At 32.7% G+C, this 16,334-nt stretch overlaps 1 protein-coding gene across 1 annotated transcript in view; it reads left to right on the forward strand.

The window, feature by feature from the left end:
* The first annotated feature begins 1,692 nt into the window (after positions 1–1,692).
* Positions 1,693–16,334, forward strand: part of LOC123694569 — a 43,881-nt gene continuing 29,239 nt past the window's right edge. The window contains exons 1-2 of the mRNA XM_045640035.1: positions 1,693–1,851; positions 13,296–13,728. Of these exons, the coding sequence (XP_045495991.1) occupies positions 1,693–1,851; positions 13,296–13,728 (592 nt within the window). The remainder of the gene's footprint in view (positions 1,852–13,295; positions 13,729–16,334) is intronic.

Below are 16,334 nucleotides of genomic sequence, written 5' to 3' on the forward strand. Positions count from 1 at the left end.
GAAGTTCCTAAAAAATAAGAAGACACAAAGAGATTGTAATAGTATGTTTAAAATAATATTTGTATTATGTGCGATATACATTTTTTTGTGCTAAGTGAATCGTTGCTATAAAAATGTGATTAATATAGTTGATTTTGATATAACATTGTTTATTTAAATGTAAATAAATATTTGAGAACCATCAAATCAAAAAATTTTATCCTTGTTATCTCTGTTAGCTACCACAATCGAGAGTTTCGTACACAAAATTATTCGGTGTCTCATCAAAATAAAGCTACAAACGGAAAATCGGCTTGATAGTAGTCACTTGCAAAAATTGGCGATGTATCCTGAACTAAGATGTAACATTTTTGTGAAATTTTATTAACGTAGATATTTTTTTTTTTCGGTTTTGCTCTACTATTCAAGTGTTTGTTAGAAATTGTTTACATATATAAACAATTTCTAACAATAAGAAATAGATAAAGCTGTTGTTGTTGTTGTCTGGCTGCGATTCTTATTATTGTCTTCTTACATAGTGTGAAAATATACTTTTATTCGTAACTATAAAAATTGGAAGAGCAGATAAATATGAAAAATTGGGAAAGATACTAATATAATTTTGCCTAAAAACACACACAATTATAATTATATCATTCCTAAAATATACTTATGTTTCTTATAGGTACTATGTATTACAATCAACTTAGAGAGTGGGTGGGAACTAAACATTCGCAACCATAACAAGAAAATGCTTTTAACTGTAAAAGAAACGCATTTGTAGTCATCATAAACACATTTTCTAAACGAAGCGTAGGTACTGAATTAAATATAAACCGTTTAGTTTATACTAGTTGATCACCCCGGTTTTTGTTTTAACTTTTACAATGTGAAAAAATTCAACTTTATTTAAACTAGTATAAGAATTGCAGAGTAAAAATGCAACAAATATATAAATAATTTTCATATCCATATGATACTATAATCCATAATAGCAGTAAATTACATAAATAATTTTATAGATATGAATTAATTAAATATGAATTTCATGTCTGTTTATCTTGAGTGGTCATTTCATAAATTATCAAACTTCATCTTCTTAGAAGTCGGTTATTACAGACAAAGCTTACAATGTTGTAGCACATTGACTTTACCTTTTTATTATGTCGCCAGTCACTTCTTTTTATCTGGTAAGTATATTGATCGCAGTAAATCATTAACAAAAGAATTATTAATTGATGACGAATTTCGTGACCGCGTAGTCAATTGGAATTATGAAGTACCTATTTAGAAAACCATTAGTAGAGGCGGCTACCTACTTCATATTTTTAAGTAAGTATTACGTATTTTGAAAATTTTAAAAATTCAGCTCACTACAATTCAAGTGAAGACTTCACTAGGATACCATATTTTAAAATGTATTTATCGAAAATATTAAAATCTTCGATTCATTCAAGTGATTTCTTAGTCACATTTAGGCATTGAAATAAGTTACTAAGTTGTATTTTATAGACATATAACCAACCCTTTAACGGAATTATTATTTTATATGCAAAAATAATAAAAACATTCAATTCAATCTATTTATAGAACCCCATCTTTAATTAAGACGAACTGCATTGTGTTCCACTTACACATTTATTTTTCATTATCTAGCTTATATTTGGTGGTAACATCGCATCGGTATACAGCAGGTGGGCCAGTGAAAGGAGCATGGCGCTCGGTGATGCCAGAAGGGTGAGGGGTGTTCGGTCGGCGGGGGGGAGGGGTCGTCTAGACAGGCCGCAGACGCACGGAGGCTGCGCTGCGTCTGGTCTGCACGCACACAAGCCTACAGAGCTTCGGCCGATTTCACTTCAACACAGAATTATTGTAATGACCTCTGCAATTTAGTTAATTTATATTTAATAGCCTGTTTATTATACGTTATTATTGAAAATAAGACTATGTAACGCTTGAACGTTGATGCTCGTAATTGTACTGAATTTAATATCCATAAAATTTTGATTTGAATTTCAATTTGGCGGTGGAAAATTTTTATTGCTATGTGCCGTCACTAGTTACAGTTCAATAACTTTAGGAATAAGCATTGGAAATTTTAATTGATAATTAAGTTGATTGCATCAATAGAATAATTAATTATAATTGAATACATATAGTATCGCTTTTGCGTATGATAAAAAGCTCTCCTGTGGTCGTTTTTGGGAAAATTACTTATTTTTATGTTGTTAGTTAAAATTCTGACAATAATTAATAGAAGAATATAAATATATACTGCCTGGTCATAGTACGGCCACTGCCTTAGTTAAGATCACCGACGATATCCGAATGGCAATGGATAACAAGCAACTTACTCTCCTCACATTAATTGATTTTAGTAATGCGTTTAATTCTGTAGATCATGATATTCTCTTAAAATTACTTTCTTCTCTTAATATTTCCGATACTGTAATTAGCTGGATGTACGACTATCTACGAGGACGCCGTCAACGTATCTACAGTAATGACTGTTATTCATCTTGGTGTGATGTCGTTGCCGGTGTTCCTCAAGGCGGCGTACTGTCTCCTCTTTTGTTTTCTCTATTTATTAATTCCATCACTCACAACATTTCCTCTTTATATCACATGTACGCAGATGATCTGCAAATATATACTCATTCATCATACGAGAATTTGCCTAATGCAGTACATCAAATCAATAAGGACCTTGAATCAATAATAAAATGGAGCAAAGCGCACGGAGTGAATATAAATCCAGATAAGACACAATCAATCATAGTCGGAAGTCGACACTTCGTAAATAAAATTGACTGGGTCACCATTCCCAAGGTTATTGTAGACGGTGTTATTATCCCTTACAGCTCCAGTGTCAGAAATCTAGGAATATACTTCGATCAGACTCTTTCATGGACACAGCAGCTTCAAGAAGTGCGAAAAAAAATGTTTAGTTCTTACGGTTCCCTCAGACGTTTACGTAACCTTCTTCCCATCCCCACTAAAATTGAGTTAGTACAAGCTTTACTTCATCCAATCCTCGATTATTGTGACTGTGCCTATCCCGATCTTAATGAAAACCAATTAGATGCTCTCGAACGCCTTCAGAACCTCGGTATAAGGTACATATTCGGTTTGCGAAAATATGACCACGTATCCCACTTCCGTACGAAACTCAAATGGTTGCCAATACGTTCTCGACGGAATGCTCGCATGCTTCATCTTCTTTACGGCATATTGTTTGACGCTAGAACACCGAACTATCTTAAGGAAAGATTTATATTTCGTCACTCCAACAGCTTGGTATTGAGATCTCCTTACTCCCTTTCTCTTCTAATTCCATCTCACCACTCTAACTTTTACCATCACTCTTTTACTATGAACGCTATTAATCTTTGGAATTCGTTGCCAGATTCAATCAAACATGCACAAACCATATCTACGTTCGATAGTTTGGTAAAAAAATATTATCTTTCGTTATAAACAGTTATAAATTTATCTATTATATTTTAAATTTTTTGTATACTATTTAACATTGTATGTATTATTATTACATAATATGTAGGTATATATTATATTGGTGTACTATATATAATATATGTATGTTATTTTATTTATTTATTTATTTTAAATATTAAGTGCTCTTTTGCTCACACCTCCATAAATGTATTCTTCCAGCATTTTCCAATATCACAGGTTGTCTGGTAGAAATCACTTGTAAGTGATAAGACCGCCTTTTGTACATTGTTTCTATGTGCTGTTTTTTACTCTGTTATTTTACTTGGTGTGCAATAAAGAATTTATTATTATTATTATTATTATATAATATACTTTTTGAACCATAAAATTTTAATAGCATATATTTATTTTAACCGCATAGTTAGACAAGCTTTTTACTTCACGTATGTTTCCTATGTATGCTTAAATCTTTAAAACTACGCAACGGATTTTGATGCGGTTTTTTAAGTAGATAGTCATTCGTGAGAAAGCTGTATATAATTATTTCATTAGGTTTCAGCGGGCGAAGCCGCGGACGATAAACTAGTAGTCGTAGGAAACGTTTGAAAATTGCATTGCACCAATATAATATTGGTCACTAATATTTAAGCAGCATTAAATTTACATCCAGGTTGACTATCCTAATTACGTATATCATTTTATTATAGGTATGTATTTATGTAAGAACATTTACTTAAATACTCTTGCCAACACATTTTCTATATAATAATATGAAGTAAATTTTTTGAAAAAAAAAACAAAAACCGACTTCAAGACTATACCTATATTATGTACAAATTTAAACTACAAAGTAGAATCACATTCAAATTCGATGGTATTACACAATTTTGTTACAGAGATCCCATACCCCTACCATTCACCATTAGCTCAGCAACATCAGATGGTGACCATTAGATGCAAAAATCTACATATTATATTAAGATAATTTCTGATAAACAGTGTATATGCCTATAAAATTTGAGGGATTCCATCGATTTCCCCAGGATTCCATCATCAGATCCTGACCTGGTGACAATGGGACCACCTCTGACGTATGACCTACCAAATAAAAAAAGAATTATTCAAATCGGTTTATAATTGCCGGAGTAATCGCGTAACAAATATACAAAAAAAAATACAGTCGAATTGATAACCTCCTCCTTTTTTTGAAGTCGGTTAAAAATAGTCGAGACAAGGCAATGTACTTTCTTGGAAATTAACTCGATCAATTATGTTATATAATATTTTATTTACAGTTTGACTTATAACAGTCCGTATTTTCAGTTTAATTGTTAACATTTAACAACAACAAACAAGCATTTACTGTTTTGAAATTGGTATAAAGAAATAAAAACAAAATAAAAGCAAAGCAAAAGGACCACAGTATTACAATATATTATTTCCTCTGTGAAAAGGACATAGAAGGTTAGTTGTTTAAAAAAAATCGATCAGTATGCCTAGTGCGAGTTTTCATCGAGTACGAAACGTTACTATCGCGTCTGCGTCACAGCGAAATTTGTATGGGGAATCAAAGCTTCCCCATACGTCCGCTAGGGGCGCTGTTCGATTTCCCATACTAATTCGGCTGTGACGCAAACGCGATAGTAACGTTTCGTACTCGATGAAAACTCGCACTAGGCACACTGTACCAGTTGTATGTATATAAGAAAACAAAAAAAAAATGAAATGCATAAGGTAAGGTACAAAGATAACATCCATACACAAAAGTCTTTGTTTATCAAGTGTGACGTCTTTTAAGTTGTTATTATATTTCATTCAAACGATTTTTGAACAGCAGTACATAGGTACTATAAGGCTGACCTCACTCATCCAGAATGCCTGTCTGAATTCAGTATCTTAAATCAGGCTCTGAATTCAAAATTTACAGGAATACGTACCTACCTACAAATTTACTGTCCCTCAAGGCTCAAACTTATTCTGATTTTTTCAAATCGATCTGATAAAATGTGAGTCCGGAATTTAATTCTCTGAATGAATTGAATTCAGTATGCACCTATTTCTACAGATTTTACACACACGCACATACCAGAATTCAGATTGGGGTTTTTGTAACACTTTTAACTATCTGAGTCTGAATTTTTAAGATAACTAAGATATTTTACACTTATGATGAATACATTGAACATCAAAATAAGTGACGTAGGTATTGCTTTGTCCAAGATATTAATTTCACCTGAAATTCCAGCAATGTAAGATAAGGGATTTTAATCAACCGAATAAATAATACATCATACGACGTTACAGTTAGACACATACATATTATACATGTATAATTGTCTCTATCTCTCTTTTTATTCCATTGTACTAATAATAGATACTAGTATATAACTATTATATTTAAAATAAATGATTGAATGTATTGTAATTATTGCAGTGCGATGAACAAAGACGAATGGTGTTTATGAACAGCGATAAGCGAAACAAAGGGTTGTCGTACGCTACGTTTTTTCTGTAATAATTATATTAATATTATAAAATGTTAGATAACACTTAATTAATTTTAATTATTATAGAGCAAGTAGGAAAGTAGTCGCATAAGAACCATTCCGTTCCTTTGGCATCATCATTATGTTAAATATACAATAATAGATAAATGTAAAATGAAGATGACATGATTTTAAAAAACAACTATGGACTATGCTTTCCGAATCGATGGTAAATGTAAAAGTAAATGTTTAAAATTTAAATTTGATTTTAAGACGTAAATAATCATTATTACTAATATAATATACTAATACTCTAAAGTCTAAGTCATTATTATATAAACATTAACTATTAAGGGATAATGAATGCAATTTATATTTACTATTACTTCTTTTGTTTATTCTAAGGCTTAAAAGTTAAATTGTTTATGCATATTTCTCGAAAAAGCGGAAACCCTAGAAATATAGAGCCCGCGGGCACATCGGGTCGACGCACCGAGAGTACATAGATAAGAACAATTGATTATATTATTGTCTGTCGCTCTCAGCAGTATATAAACACTCCTCGTATAAAATAAACCAGATAAACAAATAATATACCTAAATACATTTATGTTATGACTCAATATGGTATTGCTTACCCACTAATTAATATTATTTTAATACAAGTCCATCATCGTCTCACATAGTAGCACATAGTAGTAAGTATAGTAATAGTAGATCAATGTTCATAAATCTATATAATACTAGCTTTCCGCCCGCGGCTTCGCCCGCGTTTTCAAAGAAAATCCCGCATAGTTCCCGTTCCCGAGGGATTTCCGGGATAAAACCTATCCTATCTCTCAAGTTGGATCGAACTGCACAGTGCACATGGTGTGCGAATTTTATTATAATCGGTTATATCGGTTTTATTATAATTTTTATATACGCCTAGCTATGTCAGACCATGGTCCTTTGTATTTTAAAAATCTTTTTTCAAATCTTACAGATACCTATTATTCATAAAAAATAACTTTACATGTTTCATTAGCTTGTTAATCGAAAAAATAGCAAATATATTTCCTGTTTCTAATGAATTTTATTAGCCCTACTAGACCGAAACAAAAAAAAGGAAAAACTACTAGACCGAAGAAATAATGGAAAATATATACCATAATTTTTTGCCACTTCTTTAAAAAACCTGTTAATGATACCACTACTGAATTAAATTGGTCCAATATTTTGTCATACATATATAAGTCTACTTTTAATGTGAATAATTCATTGGTTCATAATTGCAATTGATGATTGACGAACCGATGAACATTAATATGCGTTGTGTAACATCCGGTCATTGACGTGTGTTTGTCTACAAACTTCATGCAAAAAAGATAATTATCCTTCAATCAGTATTTAAAATAGAGAAAGAAATATAAATGCTATATGCACGAATGCAATCGACTCTCTAAAAAAGTTAATCACATTTTACAAAATTTTGTAAATTTCCTCCTCTTTTAATTTGTTTTGTTCTATAAATCTGAGTTTAAATCAGTGTATCAACACCTGAAAATGAAAACTTTTAAAACAAATTCTGTCCAAACGATTGGGTTTGAGGTGCTAGAATTTACAAAATATATGGCATTAAATAAAATCCTTAAACGTGTAACGATAAACTTATATACCTAATTTATTAAATAGCACAGAATATATTTTTCTAAGAAACAAATTAAACATAAATCAAACACATTATAACCAAAGCATAGTTGTCGAGTTGAAAGGATATAAACTATATATAGCTGGAGTTTTTACTCAGAGAGAATGAGTAATATTAGTGGAGTGAAGTGCTTTGTAGCATCGGGTTACGGCAGCTACGAACAGTTATGGTGTCGGTTGCACTTTTCACCGTCACAGCGCTTTAAATGCACTCCATTTCAACGATAACGTTTTACTCACAATTTTCTCTTACGGTTTTTAAAGATATTATCAAATGTTTAAAGTGAAATAATAAGTTTCTCATAGCCATTAAAGCGCATATATTTATCACTCATATTTGGAATCGTTTTATGTTTATAAAAACTCAAATTCAAATTTTGACTTCACGATTATATTTTACAAATATTGGCGGTGCTTAAGCTACTGCAAAATATAAACAAAATTCCTTCAGTGGTTTCAACTCGAAAGAGAAACAAACATCTTTAGCTTATAGCTACATTCTTACAAACTTACGCGTTTATAATATTAATAGAACTTTCGCATTTTTAATATAAACAGAATGTAATTAAGTTTGCTATATTAAATTAATGTTTTATAAATATTATTCGAAGATACACTATTAAAAAGACAACCATAGAATTTTTTGCGTATCATTTAAAATTTTATGCGTAGTTATTATATTATAACGTTATAGATTTAATCAAGTAACATTCGCCCGATATCTAAGAAAATTAGAATCAGATAAGATAATATCGGTGTGGTAAATCCGATCTGTAAAATTAGTCATTGTTCAAAATTTAATTTATGTAATTAATAAATCACTTTAGTTTTATTTATTTTTCAAGTTCAATAATCAATAGGAAACGTATAATATTGACGAAGTATATTTAGTGGTTTTTTATTTTTGTTCAATAATTATATGTGTTCTTGTAAATAACTAAAATATAATATCATTTACTAAATACACAATACACATATAACACGATGCATAAGTACTCATAAAATAATCTATTACTACTGTTAAAATCGTGAATAAAACATATTTACAATATTCGATGATACATTTTTAATTGAGCACTTCAACAGTAATAAAATAAGAGAGTCTTTTAGAAATATGATAAATAGGTACATTATTACTTTCACAGCACCAACAAACTATGAAAACTTACACTAACCGTTTGTGTAAATTTTAATTTTTTACAACAATTTCAGGTACCGTTGTAATATAAAAGACATCAACGAGTTGACTTAACATTATTGTAATATAAATAAGGTGAATAAAATATCGCTTTTGCATATTTTTGAAACACATTTAATTCGGTCTTGTATATTTTATGACATTATATAAGTTAAAGTTACATGATATTATCTAATAAATTAAGTACATAGTTATGCCATGAAAATTCTAACAAATACGATTCGATATTTATCTAACACATTTAAAATACTTAAATCTTAATGATGATTTTTTTGCTTATACATAATTTTTTTTAAGATAAAGAACGTATCTTCCATATAATGTTCCTGAAACCGCAGAATATTATAATTTTTTTACTTTACGATGTGTGTTTGTATGTATAGAAAAAAAGTAAAGAAACTTTCTTCACAATAACAATAACAAAACAATTTGTTTTAAGTAACTTCAAACAGTAACGATTGGTGTTTCAGACTCAGGGTATTTAATTTTGTTCTTCATGTCGGACTAATATTATATTTATGACTTAGTTTGTGTATGTTACGTGTTTGAATGATTGTTTCTGGAATAAATTGAATCTGACGCAGGACAAAATCGCAAAAACAAGAAAATTCTGATTTCCATGACGACCATCTATATTCAGACGCATCTAAGTGCCCACCCTTTCATCCATTTTTTCCGATTGTGTAACAAAATTCGTAGCTGATAAGTTTATTGTTCTTACAAAATGATAATGTTCATAGATAATTTATATTATGCGGTCTATTTTTTGTATCTTTTAAATTTATTTATCAGTTTAGGAATAATATTAACTCTGAGATTGTAAACTGACAAGAGAAAGATGTCAAATCCTTTTTTCACTCTATCAACATCTATTGAAAACATCAATTTTGTCTATGTTAAAGAATAACCTTTTTTTTATAGTGGGGAAATCTTCCAAAGATACCCACGGCCCCCGGGGAAGGAGCCGTGGGTTATGTCGGATTCTTACCGACTAAAACCCCACTGTGTTCCGTCGAGCCGCTTTAATGATGGGGCCGCGGGTATTGGTTAGAATTCTTCCGCGACCGCCCCGGTTAAAGAATAACCTCACAATTAACTATATTAGTTACTAATTACTTAAATTTGATTTCATAAAACAGAACCTAGCATAAAGCAAATATTTCATCGAAGCACTTGTAAAAGTATCTAGTGCGATCTCACATTCACCCCGACATATCAAATAAGCTTTTCTCTATTTCCAGGGGATGGAAATACGTGACAGTTACTACAAAAGTAGTTAAACTATATTGCTCAAATGTAATTGTCAGCGGTGTCGGGCGGCGAGCGACGAGCGCTGTGCTAATGAAAATTTAAAGTAACCAGTGCGGGCGCTTCGTCGGCGCAAGGAACTAACGATGAGCGAATCTATACTAATCTAGACTAATATTATAAAGGTGAAGAGTTTGTTTGTTTGTTTGAACGCGCTAATCTCAGGTGGTCGGATTTGAAAAATTCTTTCGGTGTTAGATATATAGGCATAAATAAAGAAAAATTACCATACTTGCCATGATGAAAATTATACTTCGATTGATGCTGAACATGAAAAAAATACGGCATCTTTGTCATACTTTTTCAATACTGCTTTTAATTCATTATTCCGCAACGCCGTACAAAAATCATGGAGACAAGGGGAAAAAATCTCTACCTGTACTTTTGAATTCTCATCTGCACTCAGGTGGACAGCTTACAAGTGACAGCATAGTGCTGAATCTTATTATTTTATGCTCTTATATCGTTCTAGATAGGTCACCTGGTGGTTCAAATGACCCATAAATTTTTCAACATGGGCCTGTAGCCTATTATACAATTTAATGTTAACTTGAGTGTAGAGCTTTTAGTTTTGTATTTTCCTAATATATATATTTTTTTTTTTTTATTTGGGTAACCCGGCAATACATTACATTAAGTGAAGATCTTGAAACGAAATACATTTTTTTATCTAGCGCTATTGAATTAAGGCTGCAGTGGGGTGCGGGAGGGGGCAGGCCACATGGTCCCGTGCATCGGTCGGTGCAGTGACCCGCCTCCCGCCTAGCGCAGCTCTACGATGAACCAACAAACCTTTATAATTTCTACTAGTTTATACCATCTATGAAATAATATATTGTGTACAAATTAAATTGGCGATATTGCATGATGTTAATGGCCACTCGATCATCGATTTTGGACCAAAAATATTGCAATGAAACAAGAATTGGGATGAATTGTCTATTACGTCCAACCCGTATGTACCTACTATTTAAAATGGGTAGGATCGACTGAATTGAAGAAGGCGTATAAACAGTCGAGCATTAAAAGTTTTGATAGACAAAAAAAAAAGTTATTAAGTCATTGCTCTCGTATCTTTAAAAAGTAACTTGAAATATTTTAAATAGAATTGAACAGTGCAGAAAGTACAAATATCTAATACTTAGATTGTAAGTATATTATCCAATTATAATTTTTGCTTGTATCGTTTAAATTCATTAGCAATGAGCCCAGATATTGACGGTATTTTATGAAAATAGTTTTATGAAATAGATCAATTAAAATTTAAATATCAACGATAATATAATCAGTTCCGACGCAGGCATAGGTACAGGATTCTTCTGAAAGTTGCGGCCCCAAACCAACACGTTGCCCAAGTGCGATCAATAATAATTAGTCTTTATGGTAGGTACTTTACAAAAATTCTTGATAATGACAAAAAATTAATTATAATATATTCAATCCCCTACACTCAATCTTTTATTGAAATCGGAAGTACATATTTACGACTAGATCACTTCTGCGTCTAGAGATAAAATTAATTAAATCTGTATAGAATCAACTCAATCACCTTAAGCTTTTTCCAAAAGCTAAAGTTGCACTATAACTGTACCTTAAAAAAGGAAATGCACATAAGCAGGCATTTTATGCCTTTTTGAATGATCCGAGTTTACCTGAATATTCTTTTAATAGAATTCTTATAGTTCAATATTAATTGTATCGCGCAGTTTTACAAAGGCGCTTGTATTTGTTTCTATTGCTTTTATTCTGGTACGTAATCTCTTCTGGCTTCTGAACTAGGTACCTAATTGTACCTGTGTCCAAAAGATAGTGCGTTCTTTTTAAAAAATCCGGTTACATATTATTTTGGTCCGCAAAAAATATAATTTCAGATGATCAAAAAAATACTAACAAAAGTTCACATATCAATGAAATTAAATATGTATTAGACTATGATTTAAAAAATGTTCATTAAAATAACACTATATAAAAAAGTTCTCTACATTTTTACATGACATAAGGACAATCACTACATTGTATTAAACAAAGTCGCTTTCTCTGCCCCTATGTCCCTTTGTATGCTTAAATCTTCAAAACTACGCAACGGATTTTGATGCGGTTTTTTTAATAGATAGAGTGATTCAAGAGGAAGGTTTTAGTATATAATTTATTAGGTTTTAGACAAACCGGGCGAAGCCGCGGGCGTTAAGCTAGTATAAAATAAAAGTTCCTTTCATATCAAAGGAAATTGTTTAACATAAATGATTAGCATTACATTTATATATGTAGTAATTACAACATATTTTGCTCTATTGATAAAGAGAAGAGTATATTTTAAACTCTTGTTCAGACGTTATGGTGAGTGTGACCTAGATATAACGCGCTATAAAAATAAAAATCATAACGACGAGTCCAATTTGTTCAAACATACTTTTATGTAATTGAACGCCACATTCTTAGTTTTGAATAAGTAATAGTTACTAATTACTATATTGATAACTGATAGATTCCCTTTTGTTTGATTTCATTCAAACAAACTCATATGTGAGAAATGTGACTCATCTTGATATCCACATTGTGTAATTATGTTTCATCCTTGACACCATTCTAAATGATAGTCACAGATTTAATTTGTTTAACTGAAAATAATTTCAAGATTTACGAATTTTTTTTTTCTTTTGTCGATATCAATTGTTAGAATATACAAAATAAATTTAGTTATCTTTATACATCATTTTATTAGTTATTTTATTGTAGGTAGATAATATTTATACAGGTGGAGCTTCCCGACGTATGAGAGTTCAACGTAATGTCAAACACCTATCTATATCAGAAATAATTTTACATCTAAATATAAACCGTGCATAAGAATTCACAACACAGCGGGCGAGACAGTGAGATAGTGCGAGTCTGTTTCCTTGCCATTTGCTGCGACATTGTATCTATTGACACGGGTCGAATCGCATTCTCTTTAGCTCGAGGCAGTAGGACGGGATTCCTACCGGTCCCGGAGTGATAGAGGGCCTTCAGACTCATCATGGACCCTGTTGATTGGTGTTGCATAGAGAGTCACGAGGGCTATCGGTACATTGCGAACGCGCAAGGTACATATCGCCTCACCGCCCGCCCGCAATTTCGCGTAAAATTGGCAGCACACGACGGGCGGGCGGCAGCAGCGGTGCGGAGCGTCGCTCCCGAAATAGTGTTCGGGTGCGGTCGTACGGCGTCGGGAAGATCGCCACAGTTGCCGTGTGGCCGCGCGCGCGCTCCCGCGTCGCGTCCCATCCACCGCGCCGGCGCATGCGTATCTCTCTGAGCTAGCGCGGATAAGAGTGAGCTGCACGTCTTCACGGTGTGCGTATTTCGGTCGCGAGGAGGCCCCGGGCCGCGTAGGGCGCGCTGCCCGCGCGCTGGCCGCCGTGCTCTGGTGGTGGTGCGTGGCGCTGCTGCGGCTGGTCGCGCTCTGCGCGCCTCCCCCCGGCCCGTCCGGCGTCGGCGCGCCGCCGCCGTCTCCCGCCCGCGCCGCGGAAGATGCGCCCGAGGCGCCCGCCTGCTCGGCTTGCGCGAGCGCGCCTACCAACACCACCGGAACTACAACACCGCTGCCGCCGCCGGCCAATACACCTGTACACACCGGTCAGTACATTGATATACCTATTTTCATGAACGACTTCTTTAATATCATAAAATAATTAATTAATTCTTAATGATTATTCTTCTTCTCCTATATAGGGTAGTTCACTTTTCGTCTAACCATCTCCAAAACCTGTATGTAAGAAAATGAATGAATATACGTTTTAAAACCGTACGAATGACATTTAATAATTAAATAAAGGTCAAAGAAACTTACAAACGCAGGATGCAAATAAAATGCAAATAATACATCTCTATTTTAAATATACAAAACATTATTAAAAATTATTATAGAATTTTATACCTTCTGTAAATTGGACAAGACTAGATTTTAGACTACAATTTCTATTGACTTTATCATCAACTAGCTGCTCCGCGCGGTTTCACCCCCGTGGCTCCACTCGTGTTGGTCGTAGCGTGATGATTAGCCTTCCTCGATAAATGAGCTATCAAATACCGAAAGAATTTTTAAAATCGAACCAGTAGTTTCCGAGATTAGCGCGTTCAAACAAACAAAAAAACTCTTCAGCTTTATAATATTAGTATAATTAATGTGGATAAAATAGGATAATTTTAAAATGATTCAAATTTATCGGAATCTCAGCAGAAAGTTGATACAATATCAACACGCAAACACAGGTCACAGTAACTATTACGCAGCGATAACAACTGAAGTGTGATAAGAAGGAACAATGATAATATTTTATTACAATGTTTTCTTTAAGTGAGATCTAAATAATCTATTCATTAGACCCAAGAGCCAGGTCAAGCTGGATTTTAGCTTAAGTCTTGCATAAATATATTGGAACTTAATCAAATTCATAGAAATACCTTCATTCTAGAAAAAGTAGATAATGCTATCAAAAATGGCAAGAGAATTAACTGCTCATTACTTAATTTTATGCCTTTGTTTATTAAATTCTGAAATGTTTGTACACTAATGGCCGACCATTTATGGCAACCAATTTAAATAAGAAATGTGCTTGCACGTTGTTAGTAATAACCCTACCTGATTTAGAATCGTAATAAAATTGGTCTTTTTCTTAATAAACGTCGAATGGTTTAAATGCATATCAACACAAAATCGTAAATGGGGGAGTCTTTTCTATTCTGTAAATTATATGACATTGCTGACTGACTTTAAACAGAAAAAAGCAAGAATTATCATTAGTATTCCTTCCAAACGTTTATTTATATTTTTCTACTAGTAATATTTCACTCATCCAATCCATTTTTTCCTATTGCAGGTGACCTTACCAAATGTATAACACATATTACAATGAAGTGTATGAACAAAATCGTCATCTCTCTTAGATAATATGCATTATATTTACCAGTTAGTGTTTTGAGAACAGAGTGTGTAGGTAACTATAATGTTGGGGGCCCTTATTGCACGGCTAATTATATTAAATTCATGGGCGTACCTAGCTGTAGCTAAGGCTGTAAGCCACCCTTAAAATTTAGTGAGTTTTACATAAAGAGCAATACCAGATCAAGAAAAAAAAAGAAAACCTGAAAATGCCTGCAAACGATTAAAAATACATATTCATGCCATAGGTTAGAACTGCTTGATAAAAATACAAAAATATGACTGTACGGTCATACACCATCATCATCATCATCATCATCATCATCATCAATCAATCAATACATATAATAAAATTGTAGAAAAGTGATGTCTGTACAATGAAAATATTAAAGAAAAACTTAGCAGGTGTTATTATTAAATCGATCCTGAACCCAAAACTGTAGTTAAAAATTTTTTTGTCTGTTTGTCTGTTTGTCGGTTTGTCTGTTTGTCTGTTTGTCTGTATGTTCGTGCACGCTAATCTCAGAAACGGCTTATCCGATTTAGATGCGGTTTTCACTAATATATAGTGGTAAGCTTCACTTAACATTTAGTGTTTATTTCATGTCAATCGGTTCATAAATAAAAAAGTTATGACCATTTAAGTAATCACGACGAACATTTGCTAAGGCATTCTATACATGAATAACTTTATTACGTAAATTATACGCTAAAGTTATTCCTTGACATGTCCAGACTCCAGATGATCATATCGAAAGTACCGTGGGGGGAGGATTTAGCTGAGGGGGTAGTAGGGGGATCAAAGGACCTTTATTTAGATTTTTGCTCATAAGTCTAAAACCTGCACAAATAGCATTATGGTTACTTCTAGGTAAATTTTCTACATAAAATTTCTTTTAAATTATGTCGTAGGTATTATATTTTTAACCCCCAACGCAAAAAGAGGGGTGTTACGTCCGCTATGTATGTTTGCGTGTCCGTCTGTGCAACCGTAGCTCGCTAACGGGTTAAACGAATTAGATGCATATATATAGTTTGTTACATTAGTTGTTCTTAGATATACCTACTTAGTGTATCAAAATCGGTTCATCCATTTATTATAATATATAGGGGTAAAAGTGGGAATGGAAAAAATGAATGTTGTCAGTTATACCCAAGTGATATATCAAAATTCAAATGAAAATAGACGACGACCTGTCAGAAACAATTAGTCAAATTTTATCAAAATCGGTTCATCCATTTATTTCATATAGGGGTAAAAGTAGGAATAAATAAATGAATTTTATCAAATATACTCAAG

Source organism: Colias croceus, chromosome 9 (assembly GCF_905220415.1).
Source record: "Colias croceus chromosome 9, ilColCroc2.1".
NCBI lineage: Eukaryota > Metazoa > Arthropoda > Insecta > Lepidoptera > Pieridae > Colias > Colias croceus.